Source organism: Perna viridis, chromosome 14 (genome assembly GCF_037379345.1).
Source record: "Perna viridis isolate PV_CMFRI_1.1 ecotype Kerala chromosome 14, ASM3737934v1, whole genome shotgun sequence".
NCBI classification, from domain to species: domain Eukaryota; kingdom Metazoa; phylum Mollusca; class Bivalvia; order Mytilida; family Mytilidae; genus Perna; species Perna viridis.
This window is the reverse complement of record NC_142458.1, coordinates 18,056,846-18,077,181: the sequence shown is the minus strand read 5'-3', so window position 1 is coordinate 18,077,181 and position 20,336 is coordinate 18,056,846. Positions and strand designations below refer to the sequence as shown.

The 20,336-nt window shown below is 32.7% G+C and overlaps 1 protein-coding gene across 7 annotated transcripts in view; it reads right to left on the bottom strand.

The window, feature by feature from the left end:
• Positions 1-3,480: 3,480 nt before the first annotated feature.
• The window catches only part of LOC148598475 (pumilio homolog 1-like), a 46,448-nt gene continuing 29,592 nt past the window's right edge, over positions 3,481-20,336 (bottom strand). For all 7 annotated transcript variants that reach the window (XM_088562231.1, XM_088562229.1, XM_088562235.1 and 4 more), the window contains 3 exons: positions 17,566-17,813; positions 15,134-15,217; positions 3,481-14,669 (listed from right to left, as the gene is read on the bottom strand). In XM_088562231.1, coding sequence (XP_088418357.1) covers positions 14,426-14,669; positions 15,134-15,217; positions 17,566-17,813 — 576 coding nt within the window. In that variant the 3' untranslated portion in view covers positions 3,481-14,425. The remainder of the gene's footprint in view (positions 14,670-15,133; positions 15,218-17,565; positions 17,814-20,336) is intronic.

Here is a 20,336-nt window from a genome sequence, read left to right as displayed (position 1 = left end):
TACATAACCACAACACGCGTCAGACAAACAATATTCCGGAAGTGAGAACAAGAACAAATTTTTATTCAGATTATTTTCTTCCGTCTACAGTAAAAGACTGGAATACTTTGCCTTCTGAGTTACGAAATACTGAATATGTTGCCTCCTTTAACGTCAATTGTCAAATCAAAATAGAAAGACCCCATCTTACTATTACTCTGGTTGTAGACTTGGTCAGATCCTACTTGTCTCAGAATGCATTGCAGTTCCCTAAATGAGCATCTTTTTCTAAAACATTTATCTGATTCACCAAGATGTATTTGTGGGCAAATAGAACAGTTGAACATTTTACCTTAAACTGTCAAAGATATGCTACTATAAGACATGATATGTATAATGCTATGACGGATTGTAATATCAATGTTAGGATTGATTCGAGCTTATTTATCTTTGGATCTATGCAGCTATCAGATGAACAAAACTCAATGGTTTTTAAGCTTTTCCAGAAATTCATTCTGAAAAGTAAAAGGTTTAAAGCATAACTTAATTGTTATTGGTACTCATACATTCATACATTTATTTACTTATTTGAAAAAAAATATAATTTTTTTTCTCTTCTCCTTGAAATTTACTGATTATTCCAATATATACATTTCTTTTTGTAATTGTTTTCCTTCACTTTATTTTTTCAACTGAATTCTTTACAAGCTCTTAAACTGTGCTACATTTTGTTCAATGTATTTGTCATTGAGCATGCAAAAAAATGCCAATTATATCATGCTGGTTCTTATGGAGACAGATTTATAAAAGCATAACTATGCTTGTTTCTGGATCCTATATCTATTATATTTGTATGTATGTTATCACATTTACGACTATATGAAATAAAATATGTTTAAACTAACGTACATGGCCGGAACTTGAAAACGGGAAACAAAGAGGTTTACTTACACAATGTAGAGAGATAACATAAACAACTGGAAATAAGGAAAACATTAAGTAACACTAAAACTGAAGCACTAGTAATATGGACTCAAAACAGACAAAAGGGGTAACATCATTTGATCCGGAAGGATAAGCATGTCCTGTTTCGTCAGCGACACCCGTCAAGTTGCAGGTGAATTTAAAATGGTAAGAGTTTAACTACAATAATGCGATTCTCCGACACGCTGTCAATGCCGAGTCCTAAAGGGGTCCCATCAATAACACCGAAGCAATGCAAACTTGGGTGATATCATTTAATTTCCACTTGTCCCATACGTTTCCGTACTGTATCTGTTCTGAGTATCCGAATACTCGACATGAAATAGTGGAGCAAATTGTATCTTTACTGTCCTGTTCTGTTTTCTGGTATGAACCGCTGTTCTATTTCGGCACTCCTAATGCTTACACTTGTGTAAAAAACAAATAAATAAAAAACAGAAAATGTTTGAAGGACAGATATTGCATTTTTAGTCAATGTACATCACAGAAAGTGTTATTAAAAACATGGCACTTGTACTCTTAATCCAGTTTTTCAGAGGGAGTCCACACAAAAAAAAAAACAGGTAGTGGATGGCACATGACAAATTTCGTTTCCAAAAATTTCATCCATATCAAATCACAAATGCATTCTTTATCAAAGTTGAATATTGGTTTCTGTTCAACTGTAACGGTTAAAGAAATAAATTACATAGAAAGTATTGAAATTCATTGAAAAGGGGAGATAAATCAGTCATTCTGTGTAAAATTTGCTTTCTTATGAAACTGTAAAAGTAAAATCATTTTCGAACCCATCCATTGTGGATTTTTTTTTTAAAAACTTTGAACTATTGGACATATATGATAAAAAAACGTAGCATTGGAACAAAGATTCCCCGGGATAAGTGTACACGTGCAATTCAATCATTTCAGTTTTCATTGACGAAATATTGATGCCGCCATTTTGTTAATCAGCATTAACTACCGCAAATTTCCCTCATAAATCCAATTTTGGAAGACTTCCTTATGTTCCAGAAGTAGAGAAATACATTAACCATAAATTTCAGACCTGTGGCCAATTATAATCGTTCCCTCAATACATATCACTCCGCTAATTAATTGGCTCTGCTATACAGGATGAGAAAAAAGAACACTACTCGTTACTAAATAGGGTATGTAAGTCTCGGTCTATTTTCATTTTCTTTACCGGAATTTACAACGTAGAACGTATTGAAAACCGAAGACCGATCAATGCAAAATCTTCTATTTTATGTTTTTTCCTCATACCTTTACCATGAAGAAATAGATAAATGTTATTTTTTATTGGTATTTTTAACACAAAAAGATGTTTTGCCCTGAACACTGAACTCAATGTTCTCTAAATGACAAGTCTCCATGCTTTTGAATGTTAGACTAGGACCCAATCACGGGGTCACATGACGAGACTTACATACTCTATTAATAGCGGAACAACTTTTGTGTTGTTCTGTATATTGGCATCAAGTTTCTGCTAATTTTAAAGTCAAAATCTAGGACATTACTTGTTAAGATACTTTTAGCCAATTTAAGATGTTACGAATGCAATTATAATCCTGAAAACTTTGCTTAATGCTTCTTTATACAGTATGCTACGTATGTGTGTATATGTATGTTGTTTTCCTTCACAAAACATGTTACTACAGCCATACTTCGCTAAGAGTAATCAAGGGAACCAAGGTTATAGCGGTAATCAAAAGAATGTAATCCAGGGACAAAGACCAGAAATGGAAAACAGACATACACAACAAAGAACATAACCTAACTAAAATCATACATACAAAGTTACAAAAGCAAATGAGCAACTTGGACTCCACTAAAAACTGGGAGCATGGACCAGGTGCACCGGTAGGGTAAGCGTCCTCTGCTTAATAATAGAAGTAAAAACATCTTATTTAAAATAAATGTAGATTTACAAGAGGTTTTTGTTCGGAAATGCAAATATGACGTAGTCTAAATATCTAGTACAGTGTCAGCTAGCAATAGTTTGTGACGAATTGTTCATTGGTGTTGGTATTTAGATGGACCACAGCATGTAATATCTGAAGTTGTCCAAGAAATGTAAATTTTTTCAAGAAAATTGATGCCAGCTGGCTCCGCACAATACATGCAAGAAAGGACTTATGTATGACTTCAAACCTTGTTTTCGACAGCTGTAGATTTATTCGAAAATATGTTGTTTACACTTTATGTTAAATAGAAGTTAAAAAAATTTTTTTTACTACGTTTGACTCGTGTTATGTGTTAAATACATTCAACAGTGTTTCAGCTCTATATTTAATATATATATATATATATATATATATATATATATATATATATATATATATATATATATATATTATTAAAACTATGAATGAAGACATTTCCATAAGGAATGTCCTAGATATTGACTTAAGCTGAACCTTATTGGGCGAGGTTTACTTTGAGTGTATCAGTCTATCAAATAGTGAGTATGCTCTCTGCACAGGAGATTATTTGTGGCAATAAAACGTTGGCACTTCATAATTTAATTTTTTTTATTGATTTAATTGCAAAACACAAGGTTTTAGTAGGTGATGAAATCCATGCCAATGACTTCTGTACATGATTTACAATCAAAGCATGAAAGACTTGCAAAACAAGCTAACAAGGTAGTCACTATACACACTAAAATTTTGTACAAATGTACCTTTGTACAATCAATATATATATATTACAATTTTAGGATTATTGTGACACAATGTTATGATGATTGATGGTACTCCTTCTATTGGACAAATAATAGGAAACCTCCTTTTCTATCTTTTTCTATGGGCTGAGATTAGGTTTATTGATTGCCTCCTACAATTTACAAAAGGTGCTCACAACAAAGCAAGTTCAATCTCTGGTTTCATTTAAATGGTACAGTGAAACCTACAAAAACTTGCCCGCCAAAAAAAAAAAAAACAAAAAAACAAAAAAAACAAAAAAAACAAACATCAAAAACCTGTCTTTGCTGGATACTTGTTAGAAGTATGAACTTTAAAGTCATGAAGGGGTTTCATGTAAACAGCTTTTACTGTACAAGGTTTTATCTATTTACACTGAAGGCGATAGTGGTAAAAATATATTAAACGTGTGGCTCTCTGTACTAATCAGGTGTGTATGTACAATACCATAATCAATGTAGCACCAAGTATTCAAGCATACCTCAACATGATTCTATATTTTTCTCTACTCAGCAAATGTGACATATTACATGTATCTACAAATTCCTATGAGTTGGGAGCTAAAGACCGTAATATAATATGCTGTACAATGGAAAAAATAAAGAATAATATATCATCATTTGCTTCACCTTAACTACACCCCTCCCCCCCCCCCCCAAAAAAAAAAAAAAAGTCACTTTCTTGTCACTAAGAGACTAAACTACCTTTTTTATTGTATTAATAACTTGAGTGAAATGAAATGATGGTTCTGGGAGCAATAATGTGCCTATCCAGAGCCATATAATGGTCAAGTCTGGAAGAAGAAACGGACAGTTTAATAAGGTTGGCCTTGCTAACATAAAATGTAACTCTCTACTTTGATACCTTGTTTTGCCAGTCGAGTATAAAAATTCTTTACACATCTACAAAAATGTACAATGTACATGTGGGTAAACTCCCGGTTTCCCACTTAACTATGTTACAATATTAACAATAATGAAAGCACTGACATTTGGCTCCTGTACTATACAAGATGGCATAAACATGTACATGTATGGACATCTATATAACTCTCTGACTATCTAAATTTTATACAAGTATACAATATATGACCGCTATACAATGCAGTTTGATATACATGCAATAAAAATGTGTCTTGTCCATAGATGACTACGTTGCTTGTAACCCTTCCCCAATTTTTATGTATTTTTTTCCTTCTTGAAACAGGTAAAACTTTGTATCACAAAAAAAAACTACTTTTATCAAGTCCAGGTTCATAGAAAAATATTTTTGTAGTAGTTATAATGGGCTGAAGCAACCCATAACTTAATGTGATCCTTGAATAAGCTTTCTGCTCTCCTAATAACAGAAGAATTTACTACCCTGATAACATAAATATTGCAGAAACTTATTGAAATGGAGTTAAAAATAAATGCCATAAATGACTTCCTACATACCCTTGTCAATAAATGTTCCACTTGTGGACAGTTTAGAAATTATACCCTTTAAAAAATCAACAACCCTCTAATTACAGAACACATGCAAATTCACATTTGAAACTCAACAAATTCATAAAATGTCAGTCATCACATAATTTTCCCCCTCAATCAGAAAACCTAAAAATAAAACTCCACCAAAAAATTAAGTATCCCTCGAAGTGAAATGAAATAAATGAAAAGGAAAGATGAAAACACAACAATAAAAGCAATCTGTTCAAAATATACAACGACCTAAATACTACAATTCTACTGTACAATATAAAGAAACACTCCATATAAATGAGATACTTGGACCCATAGTTTGTGAAAGTCAAATGAAGGTCAATGATAATGACATAGAATACAAACATGAGATATATACAAGTACCTGTGATGTTGATGCACATTTCCATGGCTGTAATAGGGCACAGTTCAGGGAAGGATCCATAATTTCAGGTTGACCAAAGCAAGGGAAGAAAATGAAAGGGGTAGAATTTGTGAAAATAAAAATTTTATGCAACTTTTATCAACTTTTGACCTATTTTAAAGGGGTTTTACACTATACGGGTAATTGATAAAGGTAATAAAAGGTCCAATGTCTGGAAATTTTTTTTCTTTGAAACACTGCTTAAGTAAGATCTGTTTGATTCTAGAAAAAGCTGTTAAATATATCAAGGAGAAATATGTATAACCTATTATAATGATCTTCAACACTTATCTTTTACAGCGATTTAAATAGTTAACTCCATGGGACAAATTTGGGTCTTCTGAGTGACTGATCATTGCTTGATAAACTTCCTTCAATAGTGATTAAACTGGTAGGTCAATGGGGAAAAACAACTTTCTATTTTTTTTTTCTTTTGTTCCTTAGGTATTCCAGTCTATGTCGGATATAAAGTTTAAATTTCCTACCAGTTATCTTCTTCAGGTAGTATATCAGGAAACAATCAACCAAGGGAAGACCAACCCTATCCCATAAATTTTATTGTTTAATTTGATATAAAACTTTTGTTCTAGAAATGGTTTAACATCACAAGTAATGTAAAACAAACATGAGAATTACAATCTATAACACAAAAAAGGCAAAAACAAACCAGCAAGCAAAATCAGATCAACATCTGAATTAAAATAGCAACAGCCACAAATTGAAGTAACACAATAACTTCAAAGTCTATTTTCATGATTAGATAAATAGTCTTTATTCTCATTGGACAATTCCGATGTTGGATAATATGAAGTAAAACGACTTCAAACATTACTACCATTGGTTTATAATACTTCCTCAATAAGTTGTTTTAAAAAATCTCCCTTTACCATTATTTAAACACTATAACAGTCTTCAAGATTGAATTAAACACCTTTCATCACAATCATATTTTAAGAGGATTTCTGTATAGAACAAATCAATTTCTATTACTGTAAACTAAGAAATTTCCAATGCAGTTTTTATTCAATAACATAATAAGCAGTTATCTATTCATTACAAGAAATACAATATGCAATTCTTGCAAAAAAAAAAAAAAAAAAAAAGTTAAGGTCAAGGGAAGTAACCCTATACAGCTAATCACACAGTGAGCAACAGAGATCTACTTACAGATTTGTACAAGTGTGTTTAACTTTACACTGCATAAAGAAGTCTGTGTTTCAAGTAGTTTGGTAGCATATTATACAATTCTGAAAGAACTTGCAATTTTTTTACAGTGCAAGAGCAGACTATATGGTCTTCCATTTTATTTCTGATCTGGAATTATGAAACCATTCAAGATTGGCAGGTTAAAATCCAGGTTGGTTAGATAAACAGAAGCACAGACTTTTTCTTAAATACCTCATAAAGTTATGGTCCTACAGTTAATGAATGAAATGACCTGTAATAATCTTAGTTCTACATAGAAATATTCCATTAAAAATGGGGCCAAGAAAACACACATCATATTTATTGATGGTTCTTGCATTTCAAAAACTAGATACAGTGAGCAAGAATACACCCAGCATCAAATGATATAAATTATGAGTCCTTCAAGAGGATTATCTCCCCTGTAAGAATGGCAACCTTAAGTATTATAGTTGGATTATCTCCCCTGCATGAATAGCAGTTAATATTACTCATCCATGAAATAATTCCATGATAAACTAATAATGAAACAGTTTGACTGGTTAAAATTCATATGCATGAACATAACATCTTTACATTTGTACAATTTTCAGATGATATCACACAATATGTAGCACTCTAAGGTAAATTTACAAGGCAGCAAAAATTTTCTGTACAAAGGCTGAACATAAGTCTACTGTTTATCATCATACCCTTCTAATTCTACAGATAATTCAATATTAAATCTGTTCTAAATCAAATTTATGTGTAAGTGTCTGTAAAAATCAGACAGTGGGTGAAACATGATGTGAAAAAACCCACCACTTTGATAGTTTCAATTGACTATTTTCACCATCAGAATCGAGGAACACCGAAAAGATTTTCCATATCATGCTGGACCATTGTGTTACAATATCACTGAAATGTACTGAAAATGAACATTTCAAAGGCAGATAACTCTGTCAAAACCCTCATTTTTCTAACACTCTATTGAAAAATTTCTGAGCAAAGCCACCAATGCAGAGATTAAATAATGGTCTTTTCAAATAGAGAAAGTATCTGATATTACATTATCAGATCGGTAAGGTTTTGACATGCATGTGTCTGATTTTTCCCATTTTGCCTTATTCTTACGAACATTTACTCCTAAATATAAAATTAAGTTTCAGAAAACAATTAGTACCCCCTTCTTTTTTTTACATTAAGTCCACAAGTAAATGTAAGTAGTCTGAAAAAATTATTGTGACATATCCCAAACATTTTTTTTTTTTTAAATTACCACGTGGAAATAACACAAATTTTCCAACTAATGTGTTTCAGAACTTTTTCAACACTCAGGCAAGACAGATAACTTTAATAAAGGTTTAAGAAACAATAAGAAATTCAATTATTTTCCCAAGAACCAACAGTTATTAACTATTATTTTCCCCCAGAACAGGCTATCATCTCTATTATTACCCTCAAAAACAAAATGAGATGGATTTTTTTTTTTGGAACAACAGGATATGGACCATTATTTTCTTTGAAACAACAGGCTTTGGACTATTATGGACTATAAACTATTGTTTCCCTCAGAACCAGCTGGCTATAATGATTGACAGTAGACAGGGGAACACAATGTAAACCAATTCACAGCCATTACATGTTGATTGGAGACATGTTACACAACCTACCCCTGTTCAACAGAGGATATTCTGTACAATCGGAGGAATGCTGGAATTTTATACACAATCTCTTATTCTTGTGAACAGAATCTTCAACAGTTAATCTATGGTAAAACTGATTAATCAAAAATTTGGTTGGATCAACATTTCAAGTTGCGGGCAATTTCCAAGGATTGCCCAGAGTATTTGAATGTATACAGCTATTTTCCTTATATCTAAAAGTGGTAACTCGTTAGATGGTCATTATGGCCATCAAAAATGGGAATTTTAAGTTACTCATGTCAAACAACCTACTGGTTTAAATTGGAGTGGGTTGAAAGTCCTTGACCCTCAATTTCTATTCTAGGATCTTTAAAATTTCATTTACCGAGACATTCAATTCTTTTCATTGACAATTTAATGGGAACTTTTGCTTTTTCTCAATTGGACCATTGATTTTAAACTTGGAAAAGTCCTGGACAGTCCAGTCTTAAGACTAAATTTGAATCCTACATCCAATTGAAAAGCTAAATTTGAAGGAATCATTTCTACTAATGATTTCTGAGACTTGTATACTCTTAACAACAGCTCAGTTTTAGAAAGGGCAACTAGACAAGTCATCACCGGTGGGATATTAAAGCCCTGATTTTCTTCGATCTGTACAGTAAATAAAAATGCATGAAAAAATGTTACATGTGCTTATTAAGTATTTGTATGAAAACTTGTGTATTATACATCATGACTAAGTAATTAAGACCCCTTATTGTACCTAAATAATTATGAGACAGATTCTCTTTTGTAGAATTCAGAAAGGAGTCTATTCTCTATAACACTTGTCTCCCAAAATACACTTTACAACTCTGAAGTTATTTCAACCCCTATATTTTACATGGCCTGCCATTTCTGAGTCTTGGTGAATAAGAACTGCTAATGGCAAGTAAGACCTTATGAAACTTGCACAGTTTAACATATAAGAGGCAGTCCAAGTGTGTTTTAAACATAAAATTAATCCATAGCTAGAACAGATCATACATCTTTCTGGTGCTTTCTTGTAAGGCTGTAAATGTTGAAAGATACATGCATTAAAATTTCAATACTTTCAAAGGAAGTCTTTCATATGTTGAATCATATCCAAACACCTATTTTATGAAGCTGCAAAATCAGCAGAAATTAACCTTATCAGATGTAAATATTTAGTAAAAAAGAAACATAGTAAAAAACCACATTTGAAAAAGAGGAACTCTGTTATGAAGCGGAAGAAAATCATGTCTGCAAATTTTGTTTAGGCAAGAAAATAGACCCCTTTCTGAACATTGCACCAATTAAAGTATTCACATCTTTTAACAATAACATCTTCACATGAAACTTTAATAGCACTACTGCTTGTTGAAAATATGAAGACTTTAATTGACAAGGCAAAGTAGGTTAAGGGGCATAACTCTTACAAATCATTGGCACGCTTGCATAAATTATTTTAATTAAATCTTATGTAAGCACCAGAGTAACTTGGATTGATTACACTCCATTTCAAATGAATGCTTGATAGGCTTTGGTGAAATTTAATAAGATACAAACATATGCATGATTTGAGTTATGTCCCTTAGCCTAGATTTACCTCCTTAATCACTTAAGCAAGTTAACTCTTAGCACCAATGTAAAATTTCTGTACAATGACTAAAACTTTCCATTTTATACATACTGCCATTGTGGCCACAGTAAAAGGAATGATTAAAACCTACACAAAGATAACTTTACAAGTTGCCATTTTTAACCATTCTATTTTACAATATGAACAAACATGCAAGAGCAGCACCATTTTCAAAGCCAGGAACTTTCAATTTACTTTCAATATCTCTCTGTCTAGCTGATGAAAAATAACCATAACAGAATGAATTGATGGTGATTTAATGATCACCTAGACCTTCATATTTGACATTTCAATCCAAGAATTATTCATCCCATCCCTTTTTTTGGTGTTTGAACAAATCACATTTTTCAAATAAAGGCAAAATAAAATTTGCAGTTGACGGGAAGCTGTCAAACAATTAAGTAGCACTCCAGCTAAGGATCATGCAAAATGTGATTCATGGGTAAAAAGCCTACATATTTTTATTTTTGATATTTTGTTTTAAATGTCATAGTAAACAGAAATTAACATGTGGTTGTTCATATAACCTGTGCTCTTAGGAGATAAAAATTGTATAGAATGCACTGTAGATTTCAATATTAAGGGAGATAATTCTGTAAATGGTGCTCAAATACAATAGAATCTACTGTATTTTCAATATCGATTATCTCCTAAGAGCAGACAGATTTGAATGAATAATTACATTTCATAGTATAGACCCATAAAACAACTTAATTACAAAAATAAAAATATGTAGCCTTTTTTGCAGTGTATCACATTTTTTAGATTTTGCATGATTCTTACGAAGACAGGTACTTAATATTTCTCTTATTTATACATGTATAAAGAAAGATTCTGTTTGAGTTCAGAGTTGAAACATTAAAGTGGTACTTTTTATGAGCAAAAGCATACCTGCCACATGTCACTATTTGTGGGGGTTTTCTCCCAAAAAGGGCTCCAGAATTCAAGTTTTCAAAAAGCAATACTGAGCACAATTTACCTAGTAAAATGTCTATAAATGGTGTTTCAGATATGTTTTGTCATAAAAATAGCCAGAAATTAACACTTTCACAAATCTGAAGACCCCTGGAATGGTTTTCTTGGTTGCATTTTCGAAAGTTAGCAGGAATGTGCAAGTCCCAGACTTTGAATATAGCACTCAATGCATGAACAAACTTGTTTCTTACATTAATGACAGGCACTTGTTATTATATACATTGGTTTAAAGTGTGTTTTTCTGTACAATCACGTTTATAATCCTATCTTTACACTTATATAATACATGCTGTTCTATACAGGGTTTGAAAATATTCACAAGAAAAATACCCAAGGAATACTTGCAATATTTGTACATAATCAAGCCAAATCTGAAAACTTTGAGGTATAAATTTTAATTATGAGATAAGACTTAGCCCAATCTTCAGCTCCCCTCCCAAATCTTTAAGTTGGTCCATGCACAATTTTCAAATTACCTGAGCATTATAGAGAATGATCTTAATCTAAGAATAAATTTATACCGATGTTCAAATGAAGAGACATATCTACATAAAAATGTGATAAAATGAAAGTAAGAATAAAACAACTTGAACTGGAATGATTTCAAACTGAGAGTTAGGTACCTCATGAATTGGTTAGCAGTATCAATAAATTTTTCCTGAGAAAGATTAAATAATGAAAATCTGGTTTAAAATGATCATCCAAAACAGAAGCAATTACTACTACATGGTCAAAGGGGCAGATCCAGACAATTAGAAAAGGAGGTGTGCTGCCAGGGTTTCTAGAGCATTATTTAAGATTTTTTTGCTAATTTTACACATAAAAATGATAAATTTTCCAACAAAAAAAGGGGGTGCAAACCCCCTGCACCCCATTCTGAATCTGGCACTGGGTCAAAATATAAACAAAATTGTACATCAGAAATTGAGGTCACTTCAGTCTTAAATTTTATCTCAGGATCAGCACACCTCTATAAAACTTTTGCCCAAATATCAAGTGGTTGTGAAAAGATGTCGCGGAGGAAGATGTGGTTGGAAAAACCGACATCATGATCACTAATATACCACACCTTTTTGAAGCAAGGGAAATAAAAAAATGGAAAATAGAAACGTGTGCTTTAGAAAGTCTCAGATTCAGCCTTATTATGTACAAATGTTTTGAATATTGCAATTTGGAATGAATGCTGCTTTTCAATGGAAAACAAATGAAATCTTATTTACAGTATAAGAAAATTGCACATCATTGTTATATTCTGGTATAAAAAGTTAATTTTTACAAAAAATCTTCAAAATGTACATGTAAACTGATTTTTCTATACATTTTTATCATCTAGACTTTACAAGTGTTGGTGAGATGTATTTATTTACAAACCTACAAAAAATGTTGACAAAATTGAAAGACTTTTAGTTTCACTTTGATACATACTTTGTACAGACTAATATTACATATTGCCTACATAAAAATACCTTAAAAATCATAGTAACATCATTTACTGATCTATAAATTTAAACCAAGGCAAATTTGATTTGATTTGACCTTAATAAAGGTCAATGGGGAATAAGCCTTCCAGGATGAGTTAGCTAGACCCTTACAAAGGAAAATTACAATATGGGTTATTAATAAGAATGTTTCCACAGATTTTCAAGTATGAAAACAAATGTTACAATATTTTCAGTGTACTCTTGGAATATTTCCATAAGGTCAATATTCAAACTTCAGTTGCCAGTTGGCCCCCTGTTGAAAAATTTAAAGGCTATTCACAAGAAAAATAAACTAGCAAATATATGACATTGTACACAAGCCCAGATAGAAAAAAAAAAATTAAAAGCAGTAGTCAAGTTAAGGCAGTATTCAAACAGTAAAATTAAGCTGTCTGATTAAATATTAGTGATATCAATGATCAGACTTTCTAATCACTGAGCCAATGATTTTCTATATACGACATGCAGGTGACAGAAAAAAAGATATGGCCGTTTTTATACCATTGCTTTCAAAATAATGGATGATTTTGAATGTTTGAGAAATCATACAATGAATGTTCACAAGTTAACATATTAAACTTTGATGAAAGAAATTTAATAGCAACCCATTATCAATGATTCCATTTTACTTACTGAACAAAATTTTGTTTCAAACAGTCAACTACATCTATAGATAGAAATAACTAACAAAAAAATTAAAACAGACCTGTCAACAAACTTAGAAGTTGCATGCACTGTCATGCTATGTATACCCCCACTCATTCAAAATAGAGAAAAAAAGGCAAAGTCCCACGAAACAGGAAGTTGATTTTGGACAGCAATCAAATTCCTCTCAACATATGCTCCATCTATATAAATCAACCTACCTAACTTGAATCTATAAATCCATTGGAAGTCAAGATAATTACAACGAAATTGGGACATACAGATAAACAGACAAGGTGACTCAAATACAAGTGAATGGGGGTATAAAAATTAAGGAGGTAGACCTAGGATAAGGGCCACAACTCATACAAATAATTGGAAGTTTGTATTCAGTATTCAACATCAATCTCATATAAGCATCAAAGTAACCTGGATTGATTTCATTCTTTTTCAAATGATAGCTTGATATGTTTTCATGAAATTGAATATGATACAAACATATCACCGATTTCAAGAGTTATGTCCCTTACCCTGGGTCTACCTACTTAAATACAGACCACTGTCTGTTTAACAAACTTACTGTAGTTGCCCCAGTATATTCTGATAAAGAATTCTGATATGGATTCAGACAAAATTTGCATTACTTAATTGGCAGGTTCAATAGAAAAAAAATATTCATTGTGCTATTATCATGCAAACATCTAAATTATACAGTTAAAAGATCAATAAAATTTTCAAAGACAAAAATACTCTGGTCTATAAGACCTCAGACAATTACTGTACCTGTGCCACTTTATCAGATGCAGTAATCACCAAAATCCTGCATGATCAATCATACTGAAAAATTCCATTAAGTTAATTCTTACAATTGTGACATATGCAATTCAGTCACATTTTTTGCTAAGATAAAAACATCACAATCATTGCTGAATTTTACAATATTCATTACACACATTGGTAACAGTTCCCAACTTTTCAATGATTTATATATCCCATGCAAAAGAAAAAAAAACATTCTTCCTAAAAAATAAAATCTTGTGTATATATTTACACTTGTTTTAACAGTGAGAACAAAAACAACTGAAGTGAAGATAACACTTCCGAACAAAATAATATCTAAATGCATTGATCGAAAAAAGTTACATTCAACAAAACAAGGGAGGAAACTGAACAAATAAATCAACCAATAAAACAAAAAGGAAGAAAAAAATAGGAACCTTCAATTTGTTCATCTATAAATTTTAATAATTAAAACCACCCTGTATCTCAGTCCAGCTCCCATTCAAATTCATATGTTGGGGGTGGTAAATTCACGCCTAGTCATGGGAGAGTGCCATTTGGAGGCATTCCAATGGGTCCCAAATCAGAATTATTCTTCATGAAGAACTTTTCTAGCTTTGCCAAGATATGTTTTCCGTAGGTATATTTTCTAAGTGTTGCGATGTGGGGTCTGATTTTATGCATGAGAATCTTCCTTTGTTGTGGCTCAGCAACATCTATCATTTTCTGAACAACATAATTGGCAAACTGATCTTTCATCATGGTATACAAGGCACTGTGAGGACTGCAAGAAAGAAATCTAATTAACCACTCCTGTAACAACTAATTTGATCAGTTCATTCTGACATGAAAATTGCAAAAATGCCAATAAGAAAGTTGCACCTTTTACAAGATAATGGCAATTCACAATTGAAAAAGAATTCTGTGAGGGTTGACTCACTAAAGATACTATCTCCTTCAATCATGATATAAGGAAAATAAATAAAGTCCTGGGCAAACAGAAGTTGTAATATTTTCTTGAAAATGACTCCGACCATATGGCATATGGTACCTACAGGAAGTATTTATTAAAATTTCAAGCTGCCGAGAAAAAGCGTGGGGGGAATTATGGACGAAATATGGACAAGGTTAAAACAGTATACCCACCTCACCTTCAAAGAAGGAGTTTAAAATGGTTTCATAGAAAACCTTAACCACAGATTTAATAGGAGGACCATGATTACGCAATAAAAAATTTAAAATACAAACCCATCATTCATTGAACAAACTTCATCTATTAGCATTGCTTTCTCAGCTCTCGATGAATGAGATACACATTTCTCTACAACATTACTGAAACAATACAAGAAAGTTTAAAAAGAAACAAACCCAAAACATGAACATACTCTACACCTACAAAAACAATCCATTTGTTATATAAAATAAACATTCATCAGTATATTAAGAGGTAATTTCAATAGATTTTTGAAGAGCACCACCATTTGCCGTCATCGACTAAGCAATACCAGTATGCAACAATGTAAAACACTTAGACGAATTATTTTTTCAATGCATTTGGTGGTATTTGTTCATCTACATGATGCTGAATCCTATAACCTTGGCAAGACCTATACATGTCTGGACCAGCATCACTGTTATATATTTGTCAGCACATAAGTGTCTTCAATGTGATAATACAGTCATATGGTTTACTTTATATTATTTCTGAAATAAGCTGTTTCCTCTAATGAAATGTTCCCATTTTACCCAAAACTGCACCAAAAAAATCCCAGAGAAGATCATGCATTTCCCAATATGTAAGTCATTTTTCCCCTTTCAAGGGCAATAACCCTTACAAGGAATCGTATGACAACTTTCATCCCTGAAGACTTTCGTAGTCTTAATAAGGATCATTTCAGCTACTGAAAGAATTTGGCTAACGGTCTTGGAGATATATGCGAAAAACTACTGTCTGACCCCTATGTTCTATTTTTAGTAACAGCAGCCATGTTTTTTGATGGATCAAAAAAAACCCGTGCAGGTCCAGGTGTCAAAAGAATAGGCCTGCAGCAGCGCTAAGATTGTTGTAAAAGGCGACTTAATAGTGCTCCGAACCCTAGCCGGAGGCTAGGATGCTCTGCCCACAGAGCAACTGGGTTATGTGCCCCAGGTGGTGGAATGGGGTACCCCAGGCATATTACATGTTGGGGTTGTCAGGCTATAATACGGAAAACCTGACCGCAAACCATAGTGGTGCACATTCTTCGCACATTAAAGAACCCTACTGTGGTATTCTCCCGGAGTAGGAATCATATGGCTCCGCCACAGGAGGCTAAATTGCCCAACCATACCACCTCTCCCTATTTCCAGTGGCAATCAAAATTTGTCGACCCCATTTTTCATTTCATCATCATTTCATGTTCATTTTATCATCCACTTCATGTTCATCGCCTGAATATAGCTGAAATAAAGCTGCTCAGGCGTTAAACCCCAACAATCAATTATTCATAATGGATTAAAAATCCCCACACCAGTTCTATGCAGGATACCCCAAGGAACATTCATACCAAGTTTGATTTCAATTGATCAAATTATGGCAGAGAAGATTTTTGAAAGAAATAACATAAAAAATAACCAAAAAAAAAAAAAAAAACATCAAAAAAGTGCAAGAATTCCTACATGGCTAAACCTAATAAAACGAATATTTGACCATAGATAGATCTCATCATGCTGAACACTATTACCCGATGTCAGAATTCAGCTAAACCTAACGGTTTTGCAGACATATGCAAAAAACTACTGTCTGACCCCAATGTTCTATTTTAATTAAGGGCGACGATTAAAAACTCCCCACCTCAGTTCTATACAGGAAAGCCCAAAGTTCTGAAGAAAAGTGTTTTGTATAATTTTTAATGATGACGACAACGGATGCCAATAGCAAAAAAATTGTCGCAGTTAAATTTGGATTTGAAACAGCAGGAATCTACTTCAAAGCAGAAAAAAATGATGTGCGCGATTCATTTTTATTACGAATCAAGGTTTTGTAGAAATTCCCCAATTAAAAAAAAAAAAATGATGAACATTTACCCAATGAAAAAAGGATTAGACAGTATGCAAAAGGCTAAAAACATCACTGATATCAACACTAATCAAGTTAAAAAAAAAAAAAAAAAAACTACATTGTGGGTTACGAATTGCCTTGTGTATTACAGCTTGCTGAAATTTTGAAAAGATGTCAATGTAGGGCAGTTTCTACCTAGAGCGCTATTTAAATTACCCACAAGCCTACCTAAATTTCTAAATATTTTAACTAGCTGTAAATGTCTTAAAGATAGCATATACTGCTGAAAAAAATTACATGTTCAAAATACAAAAAAAAAACAATAGGAAAATAATTATCAAACCTCTCTACAGTAAGAGGTGCACATCTTCAATATGCAATATGCAATGTTTTACCTTAGGCTGGCCATTTATATCATTCTTTAACCCCTTGATATTGCTCGGAGTAAAACAATGTAACATAAATGGCCAGCCCATGGTAAAACAATGATAAAATGAGTTTCTGTGATTTATTTCTTAAACACAGAATCCCAATCCAGGGTAAATAAAAAAAACTAAACAAAAACTTGCAGACTTCCAAGAATTATTCCCTTAGCATACCTTAACTAAAGTCGCAATGTAAGTAACATCAAAGTCATTACCTAGCAAACTTATGTTGACTTAGAGGCACAACTTTGCCTCTAAGCTCATTGACAATTTTACTCTTATCCTCAGGAGCACCATGTTCCAGTACATGTTGAATGACATAGTTTCCATACTGGTCCTGGACAAGTCTGTCCGTCTGTTGATGTAGCTCATCAAGAATAGGTTTGGTCTGTTCAGGAACACAATGTTCTAGGATTCTTTGGATTACTCTACAACCATAGGGATGTGTAGACAGTGCCAACACCTGGAAGGCAAAAGTATCCAATTTGATTAATAAATCATGATTGTTGAACATAGAAATGTAGCATCATTGGGAATTTTTCATACCTTTCTATCTATCTAATAATATATCTATCTATCTGCACGCACGCACACACGCACACACAAAGTTTTTAAGTCATATCTTGAACATTAAGCCAGACCCTGCCAAAGCTGCACAAATTTCCTGCTCTGAGCTGAACTTCTTACAAATTGAACAAGTTTACGTTGCATGAATTCATGAACTCATTGATCCTTTCAGTGTGGCCATCGTGAGAACTATGTTTAGTTTACCTCTTACAATTTGATCTGGACTTAACAGATACATGTATAAGCAACATGGCAAAAAATCTGGAAATGCAGGACCTAACTTTACCAATGCACATGGTCTATACTCAAAGAATCTTCGAAATTGACCACCAGCATGTAAAAACTGTTGGACTTGCAGAATTAGTGCACTAAAATTTGTTAGCTCTGGCTAATTGTCAGAAATTTATATGGCTAAGACAGCTCCCAGTTTTTATCAGCGTTCATGATAATAATTTATTCTTTGGATTTTGTGCAAATTCCTTTAGTTTCAATGAGTTGTTAATGGTGTTTCGGTTGTTTTCTTGGCCAAGTCCTTGTCCCTAGATTATCTTCTAACCATGGTCTCAATGCTTGTTGTTGGGAATACCAAAACTGAAATTTTTCCTCATCTGTATGAATATTGTACTTGTCTGATTAGAAACAAGGGATCTACTACTCACTGAGTATACCCCTCACTCCCCCACCAAAAAATGGATTTGTCCCAAATGTCTGACAAGGAACTAAATAAGGCTGCATACCAAATGTCAAGTGGCCGTGATCAGTAGTTTTTTTAGAAAAATAATGTTACGAAATTTTACATTTGATCATATATGTTCGAAAATAAACTGAAGTCGGTAAACAATAAGTAGTTGTCCAACAGGAATGAAATCTGTAAGTCTGGTAAGGGATCACTAGCTGAGGCTGCATACCAAGTAATGAGTGGCTTTGATTAGTTATTCCTGAGAAATATGTTGTAATTACAGACGAAATGCCAGACAAAGCTTAGACAGTATACTCCCTCTTCTTTGAAGGGGGGGGGGTCTAATTACAATATTGTTAATTGAGGAGTTTTTGCTACAAACAATATACCTACTATGGAGTAGGCAATGCCTAAATCAGCGAGCACCGTGAGCTTTACCATATATGTACCGTCTGTACCAGACTCGTAAAATAATAAAGGACATTACAAAGAGGAAGGGGTTCAACTTAGATGCCAATTTTTGCTTCGCAAGTGCAATAGTTTCATGTATATTTAAGCAGCAAGCGAAATCAATATTTCTATTTGAAAATCTGTCTAATGGGGGATTTTCAGGGGTTGCTCTGGCTTTCAAAATTCTGTTGCCAGAAAAATCGCCAGCTGCCAATTTTAGAAATTAGAGCCAAAATGGGTGCCAAAACCTTTTTTTTTCTAATTTTTTAAATATGACAGTATTAAGTTCAGTGATGAGTTATCAATTCATCAAAATAACCCCTTCATTCATGCCTTACGTGTATCCAAGATTCACTCTTGATGCATGTATAAAGCAGGTTTTTAGCTCTTGTCTCAGTCAGGATATAAAACCATTAGTCACTTTTTTTAGGCAAAATAATAAAGTACTACTCCAGAAAAAAGGTGTTTTATTTCTAACAAGGACTTTATATTACTATGCTCATATAGTCCCTAATTTTAAAACATGTTCATTGTTGACCTTTGTCCTTTGTGGTCTAATTAAGTTTATCTTAAAATGTAATTTTGTTTTTCATTTATAAATTTTCAACAAACTTAATTCTTTTTTCAAGTGATAAAATTTCTAGCAAACAATCACGGACCATTAATTTTGTCCCTTTTTCAACTATCTTGAATTCTATTTATCTGAATATAATTAGAATTTGGGAATCCCCATCAATTTGTTTACCGATTTTCCCACCAAAAAAAGGTACATGACAAAAGTGTAAACAAATGTCATCCATTTTCTTTTATCAATTCTTGCTTTTCAAAGTGTTTTAGACACTTCCTGATGGGATAATCATAGTTAATTGGATTTAATTTATTCTGTTATAAGGTAAATCTGTTTCTGAATGTATCATATGGTTTAACAGGGCTGTGAAGCTTGTATGTAGCCACATGCACATAGCCATGATTGTGTTTACCTTTGACCAGATGATAAGATTTTTGATTGGCTCGATAATATATTTAGAAGAGAATATGGTGAGTCACGGTCACCTGGTCTAATTACTTTTGATTGGCTTCAGTCGTAAATTGGTCATGGTCAATTTACTTTGTCCAGGTGTCAACACAATTGTTTAATTGGAGCGAATATCCGTTGCTGAAAAAACTTCATGTCAATTTTAATACACAACACCTAGGTGTTTGAAAATCGCCAACTAGTTATTTTTGTCGCCAGATCAAATAAAAAATCCCTGGATTTTTTTTTTCAATTAATGAATAACTTGAAATTTT